Raw genomic sequence first — 11,314 nt, 5'->3', positions numbered from 1 at the left:
TTTAGATGGAGAGTTTGAGAGGGTTCAATAACTCTAGCAGGTCATGGACTAACACCCTAATATCTATGTTTTAGTTGAGGCCTTTTCGTTATGCCTATTATACCAACCTATCCCAGAGAAAAGAAACTTTGAACAAGGTTGAATGATAGTACTTTCTTAATGAAAACAAATGGCTTGTTTAGTAAAATTAATAAGATGGTGGTGACGTATGGTTTACCAGTGAGGCAGTGATATATATATATATATATATATGTTGCACAACAAACAGTTTTGGTAGTTCTACAACAAACAGTTTTAAAAAATACTATACAGTTGAAGTAGGGGTCTCAGTTGTTGATGATGATGATGATTCCCCAAGAAACTCTGATCTCAATTTCATCAAGAGTCGACCAAGATAGTTTAAGCCTTCTCCCTCCCGTCCTCCACCCCAAAACAGATCATGTGGTGAAGCCTCAACAAGAACAGAACCAGCAGTTGAAAGCAGCATAGAATTCAAATGTGGGTACATTGAGAACTTGCATTTCAGTGCCCTGTACATGACATCGATCTTTATGTTGTCCCAGTCAGACCTTATCTGTGTACCCAATAAAACATAAAGTTTCAGTCCTCTTAGAAAGAAATGGTAAGCGAACCAACCCAACATGCATGCTCAGACATCATGAGACACTAGCTGATGTATATTATACAGTAATTTGGAATATGTTTCAAAGTTTTAAACTAGCATATGCAATAACAAGAACTAAAACGATTTTGTTAAGCATAGAAATAAATACTCTCAACAACGCGTATACAAATAAGAAGAGTTCTAACATTTTTCTTTTAACCATTTCTCGAATTGCTGTCCAAAGAACAAAAAACTCACTGAAAAAGACAAACCATGGATTGAAATATAATTGGCATAATGCCTAAAACTAATGGATAGGCCTAGTAAAAGCATCTTTCAAGGTCAATATTCCTCAAAGCTACAAGTTGGATAACCCCTAACTCGAGTAGGAAATTATACTTGTACATAGCTATACAATAAATGTAAACAGACTTCTCATTACAAAACCAATCTACTGTATGATAGTGACTTCCATCATATCATAGGGCTAAAATCATGCCCAATAGAGAAAACAGCAAAAAGAAAAAAAAAAGATGTTAAACATAAAACCATTCATGTTCCTTCACCCAATCATTTGGAATAGTTGGTTCATGACATGGTATCAAATTATAATCATGTGGTTTAGAGTTCAATCTTTGTTGTCCATATTCTTCCAAATACAAAGCTAATCGTTAGTACAAGGTAAGGTGGATCATTGCAGTTTTCATGCTTCAAACCCAAAGGCCTCTTATATGAGGGGGCATCTCATATGTAAAACCATGTATGTGCCTTAACCCAACAACTTAATAGATTCATGACAAAAGCCACAAGGGAAATAATTGTTGCCAATTATGTCTCTAAGTTAATAGGTCAAGAGACATCAGATTGAGAGTTTGAGACTAGTTTGAAAATACCACATCAGGTCGCTGCCTTTGCATTAACCTTCCTATTCTTGCAGCTTCTTCCGGACTGTTTGCAGATTTAATCCTTTCAATACAATTTTGTGCAAAGGCATCATCAACCCCAACAAACTTCTGTGCCTACACATCAAATTATATTTGTAAGCAATGCAACAAAACTGGAAAGGAAAAGATGAAATTTATGTAAAAAAGCAAGTACCTGGTAGTAATGCTCCAAACTCAACCAAGTCACGTAATCCCCATTTTCATCAGGCATTTGAATGGGATGAGGAGAGAAATTTGCCAAAGCACCATAAGGATCCCATGTTTTATAGAAAAATATGATGCTTGACTCATATGGTGAGACAGTAGGATCAACAACAAAAGTTTCATCAAGTGATGGTATTATAGGTACCGTGTCTGGTAAGGGCTGAAGAAATCCACTAATAAGCATGTCAGGCCCAATCTGCATTACAGTTGCCAGTAGCATGACCCCATCACAGAAAAACAAAGGCATTATATATCAAGAACAACGCAGCCCTGATTGGGAAATTACTTCTATTAAAATAACCAATGCTAGAGACATCATAACTTTTTCCTTAGATGCATGTGATAGATACAACAATAAATACATGGATCAGATGTATATCTTTGGAAAGATTTAAAAAAAAAAACAAAAAAAACTCAGTACTCCTAATAAAAAACAAACCAACTCCTACCAACCTGCTCATAGCAAACATCAATTAGATTTAAAGCCTGTGACATCTCAACCATCCCAAGATCACCCACAGGAGATGGTGCATTCTTTCCGCCAATAATTTTAGGAGCAACAAATGCAAAAACCTGAAGCACGTAAATATCAAAATTATCCCAACATATTATAAAAAAAAAATTAAAACAAGATAAAGCAAACTAAGCCAAACTAATTCTAATCGGAATTTGTAGTGGAGAAGTACAACTATCCAAACAAATGGAGCCTTTAGTAGGGTTAGTCTCTTCATCATGAAGCCTCCCCAAAACAAAACAATAGCCATTATGTAAAACATGAAACAAGAAATCGAGACACAAATGAAGGGGGATCACCCCAAATCAAAGATTGTTTTCATTCTTATTTCTCATAGAATTTTATTCTTTTCTACCAATTACAATAAACACAAGAAAAACAAGTAATCGTTATCAAGTTAAGACTGTAGACAAATTTCCATTCAGTTCATTGGTCTTCTACCAGCCAGATTCAAGAGGCCTAGAAATATGGCATTACTGATCAATTTGGTAGATGATCAAAACAGATAAAAGCATCCAGTGAACATGGCTTGATTATCCCAAAAGTTTGCATACAACCCCACTGTTGCCTATCTATTAGCTTATAATCGACTATAGAGCAGTAAACTAGCTACAACAACAGAGAAGTATCCTAACAAAGTCGGTGACAAGACAAACTCCATTTCAAATTTTGCCAGGGGAAAGGGAAATGAAAAGGATAAATAAAACCTTGTGAATTACTCCAGATGAAATAGCAGATGCAGCCAACGCTCCTCCGCATTCCCATAAAATTGAAAGATACCCACGATCATGGAAATATTCCATAACATCTCGGGGATTTAATATGTCAAACTCCACAACTTCAACTCCTTTAGATGCAAGCAGCTTCTGGAAACTCCTCCTTGCACCCCTCTGTGTTACAACTATGGTAGAAACCTCAGACATGTCCCATAGGTTTGCTTCCTCCGGAAGATTGAGAGTCTGGGACATTACAATGCGAATTGGCATATGCCCACCTCCATGTCTGGCCGTCAGTCTTGGATCTGATTGAATTTCAAAGTATAGAAGGTATAAAAATTCAAATTCTGAAAAATGTGTAGACAATAATGACGATACTCACTGTCCCTTCGAACTGTATTTCCTCCCACAATAACAGCGTCACTTCTACCTCGTAGCTCAAAAACTAGATTTCTAGATTGCTTGCTACTTATCCATGATGCATGGCCAGTGCTAGCAGCAATTTTTCCTGTTGCAGCAAAAGGAAGGTTACTAAAACAAGACAGATACAGAAGCGGGTGTAAATTTTCAGAACTGCTTTAGCACATACTCTCTCACTGAATGCTCAATGAGAGTACAGAAAATTTATCCCACAGTTTAATGCAATTTTGAGGTTCTATACTCCAATTCATTCAAGATTGTGGAAAAAATGGAAAATTAATAGAATTCTCACCATCAAGGGTCATAGCATACTTGAGAACAGAAAAGGGAACATGTGAAGCAGCTCTACAAATCAAAGGGGCATTGACAAGACGACATGCTTTCTGGGCATCCTGCAAACAAAACAAAGAACAATGGCAATGCATGAATGTAAGTGTATAAAAATGAATCAAATCAAACCCCATTGATCTCTATAAAAAAAATCAACCTTTCCATTTCAATTAAAAATATAAATCATGGTAAAGTTAAGTTTTTGATTCGACAAAGAAATAAAAACCAAAAAGTAAAATGCATTGATGCATTGCACACACCTCTATAAGTTTACCAGTGAGATCCTCTCCAAGAAGATCAACATCCAGTCCTTGACTTCTGAGTGCACGCACAGCATTACCACGAAGATGTTGCAAGGGATGCCTCATTCCAACAACAACCCTTTTGACCCCTCCCTAGTTTGGTTTCACAGACACGGTCATTTATCAACTACAAACACAAACTAGAGTCAAAAACCCACCCCCAACCAACAAACAACAAACAACATAGTATTTTCTACACCAACAACATTGTACACAACACAGATTTGGAAAACTGAGGAACCTGAAGCAGAGCAGACACAGCAGCGTAGTCACCATCACAGTCCCCGGGTTCCATGTTCAGGTAAGCGGTGGCGCCGCGGCAGCGTTCGCCGGCGACCTCCACGGCCTGCACCTCGGCGGGGGTAGTGCCCTGCGCGTACAGGTAGCCCTCGCCGGCGACATCGCCGGTGGGGGTGGCGATGACGCAGCCGAAGTTGGGGTGGGGGGAAGTGAAACCGGCGGATTTGTCGGCAAGGTCGGCGGCGCGTCGGATGTAAGCGGCATCGAGCGCGTGGGGTGCGTTGTGGGGAGTGTCCATGGACGCTTTGCATTTGCAGATAAAAGAAGAAGGGTTGACACTGAGATTGAAACACAACGCCATCATCAACACTCAAATTTGCGTTTCTTCGCTTCCCGTTTTCTTCGTAAGTAACTAAGTGATGGTATTATAGTACACTTGTGTTGGATCTTCTTAGCCCAATGTGTTCTAAGTGAACCACAATCTCAACCAATCAAAAGTCAAAACCACGTATTCTGAACATGCGTAGCTGTTGCTGTTGCTGTGTGTTTTTCGGTTTTTTTTTTTTTTTTAACAACAATGTTTGAGACTTGAGAGAGATACTTATTTCACCAATATTTATGGCAATATCTCAAGCGTTTATTGTTTATCTGCTTTATACACAAAGTGTGTGGGATATATTTTTTTATTTTATTTTTTTTACGTTCCGTACAATTTTATGTGTATCTAAACATTAATCTCGTATCTTAATCAAAGACATAAAAAGGAAATAAATAAATGATATATAGCTTCCGGCATGGTTGGAGTTTGTAACGCTTCTACACAAGGATAAGGCAGAGGAAGGAATGAAAACATAAAAAAAAAGAATTGAAGGAGGAGCGAAGAAAGTTGAGAAAAACTTCAAATCTGGCAGGAGCACTGAATTCGAGGTTCACTTTTACTAAATAGGAAAAAAAAAATTCTGTATCCATACTTTATTTATATTTGTCTTTAATGGGACGTTTGGTACGTGGTATTTGGCCGGATTCCCGAGAAACTGAATTTTTCTAAATTTTAAATTTTCGAATATTATCGTAAACTGAATGTAAAAATCATATTTTTGAAAATTGAGATTTCCGGACAAATAAAAATTTCTCCTGTACCAAACGCCCCCTAAATAGTAAAAAAATTTCCCTCCCGCTACATTAGTTTTTTTATATGCCAACTGAAATTTTTTCTCATTTTATTTTTATTAATAATTATAACCATATTATCTTATTCTTTATATCTTGTTTTCAAATATTTATTAAAATAATAAAAACTTTATTTCAGTCCCATGTTTAAGATTATTTTAAGTTAAAAGCACATTAAAATCACAGGAGTATTGGGGAATTTTTCTCAAAAAAAAATTGTAATTTCTCTCCTTAATTTATAAAAAAGAAAAGTAGGGAAAGAAAGGTTTAAGCTATATTATACCCACACTGACACTGGACACGAGACATGACATGTCACGTTAATTTTAAAAAAAATATTATATTTCGACACGTTTTGATGTTAAATAATATTTTTAATATATAATATAATTTATATTTAATACATATAACAGTCCATAATAAGTCATATAACTAATCAAATATTCAAATTCCATAACATAAATATAAAGCAAAAATAATTTTTTATATCATGTTAATTTTTTGTGTAAAATTTCATAACAGACAAAAATTGACTTATAAATTAATTTTTTATTTTTAATTAATAAAATAAAAGTTAGAGCTAGAACGTGTGTCGAAAAAAATTAACTATATGTCAAAATGTATCAAAGCGTTGACGTATGTCAAACACACGTGTCAAATATCCGACACACAAATTTTTTAGAAGAAGAGATGTCCGTGCTTCCGAGAGTTTAAGTCATGTCCTCGTATGCAGTTACTAGCGGCACCTATAGGGAAACCAAAAAAAAAAAAAAAAATTATAATTTTCTACGTAATAGAAATATAAATCATCACGCAAACATTCACCCGCAAACCATTCATATATTTATAACATAAGTTTATAAAACTCAAATATAACTCATTTATATAATAAAACTTAAAACTAGTTAACAGAAAACACAAACTTAATCAAATATTTTGAATGATGATTGAAGTCGTTTCACTTGTTGCCAATAGCGCAAATCCTGCACAACGTTATTAACACATCATAGTGCAAACACCTAACTACAAATCAGAATCAAATCCTTCTTCGTTCCACACCACCAAAACGAACTTCATACATATCCACAAATCCCTCAAATAAGTATTTTCTGTGTTTAAGCAGATACTCAAAGGGTTGACATTTGAATAAAAAAAAACAGTGGATCGATCTCTCGCAATTGGCTTATTTTAATCAAAAATATATATTCAGTGGGACATTCATCTCGTGTCTGTCGATGGCAAATGTCTTGAGTTAAAAATTTGAAGAAACGAAAGCATGTGAAAGAGAGTCAGAGTAAATCCATTATTTAACACTCAAAACACAGTAATACACCCCGTAAGACATAATCACTCTGGCGTGCAGATTACACGCAAGCACCGTGATATGTTGCGAGGGCACGATGGAGAGAATAGAGTCAAATACAAACTGAAACAGATTATCAGTGTGCCAGGCAAATCAAACTTATGAGAATACGAGTCAATATCTCAGAAAGGGGATATAGCTAATATGGTTAAAAAGCTAAAGACAACGTAATATCTTCAGCCTTGAACCTTCGCCGCACTCATTCCTCTTCTTCAGCCTCCTCCAGCCAACTAACAAAAGGTTCCAGTGCCTTCACGAAGGTTTGCCTGTTGAATTCCAAATAAGCAACTATAAGTAAATGGTATGGCAGTAAGAATAAATTATAGACACCGTACGGAGGAAACTTAATTAGGAGATTTTTTTACATGTCAGAGAAAAGTCCACAAAAAATTGCATACCTGCCCTTGGTGTTTGTTCCTTTTCGAAACCAATGAAGAATGGTATCTTCAGCAAGCACATCCTGCTCATAAAGAGATCTAACAATCTCAGGGAACAGCTTCATCAGTTTAGCATCCTCATAGCATTGCATCTGTACTTTGTACATCAGTTCCAGCTCAAGTTTCCCACTGGTGCAGAATGTATTCAATAGTTCTGCCCATGTTTTTACCTTTATCATAAACAAAGCACTGTCATCAACACCTTTTATAAAGATAAAACATGTCACACATATGAAACTAACTCGTTAGTTTTCTGGATAAGTAATTATATGGAAAATCCATTCACTAAAAGTAGGCATAACCATTAAAACAAATCAAAGTGCGCATGTGATAACACTGTAAAAGAAAACCATATCACCACTCAGAACTTGTTACGCAGAAATCAGCTAGCTTACAAATACACAACATTCAACTGCTCCTTGTAGATTCACAAACCATTAACATGTAACATGCACAGATAAAACATCAAGAGATTCAAACCATAAAAATTTAAAAACCAACGAACATATTCCAGTCAGCAAATCTGATTTGGATCATAAAACATGAATTTTAAAAACACCATACTTGAATCTGTTTCCTGTTCAATAAGAAACCCAAATACACAAGGTCCAAGATAACAAAGGAGAAAATATCCACGCAACCAGATGAAAAATATCTAAAGGATACCTGACGCAGGGCTGAATTTGCATTCTGTTGCTGATTTTTCCCTGACCACTGAACAGCATCCATTAAAACATCCCACAAGACCCGCACAATCTCAGTGTCTGGCAATTTAGCATCTCTAACTCGCAGCTTCACAGTTTCAATGACTTCAGATATATCAACCTCCTCCGTTATCTGCGTTGTTAAAGCAGACTTCATTTCCTTAAGTTTCACCTCAAATATTTTCTTTTCATTATACTCCACCAAGGCCTCCAGTCCTTCCTTGCTAAAAAGTTGACAATGAATAGACATATATGAGGTCCACCATAGTTAAGAAAACAATAGGGAATGACAAAAACACAGTCTACTAGTCTAACTAGATACCCACCTATAAAAATGCCAGACAATAATAGCAATTGGATGAAAACAAGACTACAAATCACCCCCGGGAATTTTAAAAACAGATAAGAAAACCCACACTTTAGATTATCAATTAGCAAATGTCTTATTCAAGCCAAATGATAAGCAGACTCGGAAACAATAAAAATCCACACTTCAGACATCAAAAAATTGGTAGTAGACGACCATTGAGACTTGCACTTCTGCCTTTCTATCAGTATATTACACTAAGATTATGCCAAGTACTTAATCCGAATCCGGAAAGACGCAGAATAATTTTAATATTATATTCACCCACATATTACACTAAGATTAATCTCAAAAGGTATTAGTATTTTGCAAAAATAAATCTATCACAAACTGCCAAAAAAAACAAAAGAACCAATGGCATAAACAAAAAAATCAACAACGATATAAAAAACAAGCATTTTGAAACATTTTCTAGGAAGATGTGTCCTTTTCACTATTAAGTAAGACTTACGTGAAATGCTCAGAGAAAGACTCATTAGATCTTTTCGTAGGGGGGAAAAAGTCCAAAAGATTTTCCTCTACTTTACCCCGTTTCAGAATTGAAATAAGGTCATCTAGGCTGTTGTCAATCAGATACTCTTTAAAGAAGTCAGTTATAAATGACAGAACTAGCCCTTTGGCCACAAGGTTATCTTTAAGAAGTGGTTGGAACACGGTCTCTGGTGGCAGACCAGATAACTTCTGGGAAAAAGCAAGTGCTGTGAAGATTGCCAACTTTTTCCTCTCATTTTCCTCGAAAAGCTCCAATGACTGAAGGAATCTTCGCATGACATTTTCAAGGTTCTTGATGAGAAATGGCTTTCGCCGCAAAATCTTTTGTATGTAGATTACTGATGGTAAGATGAGTTCACGCTTTGGCTCAACCTCTATTATAGAGTAAGGATGGCGTTCCCCCTCATCAGGCTTGGTAGTTCCAGGTTGTGTCCGGCCCCCAGTGAAAACAACCTACAGTAAAACAATATATTAATACTGAAATCAACAAAGAGACAATAAAGGTTTTCTGCAGGTTTAGGAAGCTTGCCTCAAAAAAGGTGTCACCGTATCTAGAGAAGTTAAGGTCTGCAGATTCAATGGTCTTGGCAATAAGTTCCTATAAACATGAATTACTAAATCAGATTTATGAATCAATCGGAGTGAAACGGTCCGTACGGAATGCAAGTGGTAGGCAAATGAATAAGATGTAAAGTGCGACATTAATATTACCAGATCACCAGCATTATCCAAATAAATCTGGACCACTGCATCCGAGAATGCTGCAGGGTCCAGGGGAGCTGCAATATTCCGTTTGCGGGTCTTAATCCGCGTGCCACTGGGGATTGAGACAAACAAAACAAAAAAAGTGAACCCCAACAGAGATTAAACATATACAAGATATAATGCAATAATAAAAGCTGCATGTAATAACTAGATCATATTATACAGGCACATGAACTGAAAGATTGCAGAGCTGCATGCATAATAGCATTTATATTGTTAAATTATAGTTTGTTAAGATGATACATAATCCTCTACTACCACGAGGAGCAAGAGGTGCAAAGAATCTAAGCCGGTCAAAAAGAAAAAATTAAATGGGGTCCCGTTTGTTAGAGAAAGTGTACGATGGGAGTGTAAATTAAGAAGGCAAGACTGTCATCAGACACATCACTTAAACGATTGACAGATAAAAGGTATAATTCAAAAAACTGTCTTCGTTCTATTGATAATGCTTACCGAGTACCAGTACTTTACTTTCACGCTCTCCAAAATGAAATAAACAAAAAGCCTTTGCTGTATGCATGGACGTTAGGAGGGTAAGGGAAGGGAAAGGAAGAAAATCAAAGATAAACGGGAAGCTTAAGAAATGATTTTAATTTTCCTTCTTTTTGAAATGTCAATAAAATTGTCGAGCATGGCATGGACACAGTTATGTTTAATTAAGCATATTTCACCTACGATCCAAGCAAAACATAAAAAGAACAAAACATAGCTTAACCACATAAAATATGGAAAAAATAAGGACAAGGGATTAACGTTAAGGGAGAAAGACTCACCCAAGAGTGGGTCTCTCCTTCGAGCTGCAAGAAAGACAATCAAGTTTAGTAAGGGAAGAAGAAAAATTAAAGATAAATCGCCAACCAATACACACCCACACTATAACTAGAAAACGCGCTACAAGGCAGAAAACCCGTGACGATAATAACAATAATAACAAATTAAATTAAACAGGTTTTACTCAACATCTTTCATAAACTGAAATGTAAATCCATTAAACCCAATCCCAACTAAAAATAAATCATTAGCAAAAAAAAATGAGGAAAAAAAAAAAAGCGATTTTGGAAGAATATATATATAAAGAAAGAACAAATGCCTTGGAATCCAAAACGAATTTAATTTTGGTAAAGACAGCGTAGATCCGAAGATGTTCAGAGTAAACAAAAGGATTAAAAGGAACCCAAATCGACAATAAGTCTCTGGATCTAAGAAAATCATGACAGAAATAATGAAAATAGTTGATCTATTAAGATAAAATCAAGGTAATTGCTGGTTCGGTGAAACAATAAAGGGAAATGGTTAGAAAATTTCAAAAAGCGATCACATCGCGATGGTTCAGATCTGGGAAACGAGAAACACAAAACCACATCAAAGATATCAGAAGAAGATAAAGAAAGAAAAATAAACCTCATAAACCAAGACGAAAAGGAATCGGAAGATCGGTGAGTCTGAGAGTCGGTGCTTGTCGAGGAGCAAGAGAGAGAAAGAGGGAGAGAGAGAAGGAGATAGAGAGAGGAAGAAGAGAAAGAGAAATGAGAACCTAAATTCTGATTTGAGTTTCGGCTACTATTATTCATCCAGTATAATTAATTTATTAATTAATATTGTTAATTGTTAATATTAATATTAAATATTAATATTAGTATAATATTACACCCGAGTAAAAAAATCTTCAATAATATCTTTTTAATGAAAGGAATGTAATTCATGTGACAATAATTATAAAAAAAAATAAAGGAGAATATTAC

At 35.6% G+C, this 11,314-nt stretch overlaps 2 protein-coding genes across 2 annotated transcripts; both read right to left on the bottom strand.

Annotated features, from left to right (window-relative positions):
• Nucleotides 1–207: 207 nt before the first annotated feature.
• Nucleotides 208–4,723, bottom strand: LOC133296255 (riboflavin biosynthesis protein PYRR, chloroplastic). The gene is made up of 9 exons (XM_061495202.1): nucleotides 4,276–4,723; nucleotides 3,993–4,127; nucleotides 3,695–3,794; nucleotides 3,365–3,490; nucleotides 2,974–3,287; nucleotides 2,206–2,325; nucleotides 1,703–1,948; nucleotides 1,498–1,623; nucleotides 208–574 (listed from the first exon to the last, which is right to left on the bottom strand). Exons 1-9 carry the CDS (start codon nucleotides 4,636–4,638, stop codon nucleotides 305–307), a joined length of 1,800 nt encoding a protein of 599 aa, XP_061351186.1. The 5' UTR covers nucleotides 4,639–4,723; the 3' UTR covers nucleotides 208–304.
• A 1,972-nt stretch (nucleotides 4,724–6,695) lies between these two features.
• Nucleotides 6,696–11,112, bottom strand: LOC133296256 (uncharacterized). Its single transcript, XM_061495203.1, has 8 exons — nucleotides 10,974–11,112; nucleotides 10,346–10,369; nucleotides 9,519–9,624; nucleotides 9,337–9,405; nucleotides 8,767–9,260; nucleotides 7,911–8,172; nucleotides 7,206–7,414; nucleotides 6,696–7,073 (listed from the first exon to the last, which is right to left on the bottom strand). Exons 1-8 carry the CDS (start codon nucleotides 10,976–10,978, stop codon nucleotides 7,007–7,009), a joined length of 1,236 nt encoding a protein of 411 aa, XP_061351187.1. The 5' UTR covers nucleotides 10,979–11,112; the 3' UTR covers nucleotides 6,696–7,006.
• Between the last annotated feature and the right edge of the window lie 202 nt (nucleotides 11,113–11,314).

This window comes from Gastrolobium bilobum, unplaced genomic scaffold (genome assembly GCF_033153095.1).
Source record: "Gastrolobium bilobum isolate Gb01-03AN ecotype WA unplaced genomic scaffold, APGP_CSIRO_Gbil_v1 utg6327, whole genome shotgun sequence".
Classification (NCBI taxonomy): Eukaryota; Viridiplantae; Streptophyta; class Magnoliopsida; order Fabales; family Fabaceae; genus Gastrolobium; species Gastrolobium bilobum.
This window is presented reverse-complemented; position numbering and strand designations above follow the sequence as displayed.

What these genes read in the sequence shown, in the direction of transcription:
- LOC133296255 (XM_061495202.1), bottom strand. Translation starts at nt 4,638, where the DNA reads ATGATGGCGTTGTGTTTCAATCTCAGTGTCAACCCTTCTTCTTTTATC. An exon ending in GTTTGGAGCATTACTACCAG is followed by an intron (nt 1,624 to 1,702) that starts GTACTTGCTTTT and finishes TTTGATGTGTAG; the next exon opens with GCACAGAAGTTTGTTGGGGT. An exon ending in AAAGGCAGCGACCTGATGTG is followed by an intron (nt 575 to 1,497) that starts GTATTTTCAAAC and finishes TTGGGTACACAG; the next exon opens with ATAAGGTCTGACTGGGACAA.
- LOC133296256 (XM_061495203.1), bottom strand. An exon ending in ACGGTGACACCTTTTTTGAG is followed by an intron (nt 9,261 to 9,336) that starts GCAAGCTTCCTA and finishes GTTTTACTGTAG; the next exon opens with GTTGTTTTCACTGGGGGCCG. An exon ending in CAAATTCAGCCCTGCGTCAG is followed by an intron (nt 7,415 to 7,910) that starts GTATCCTTTAGA and finishes TTTATGATAAAG; the next exon opens with GTAAAAACATGGGCAGAACT.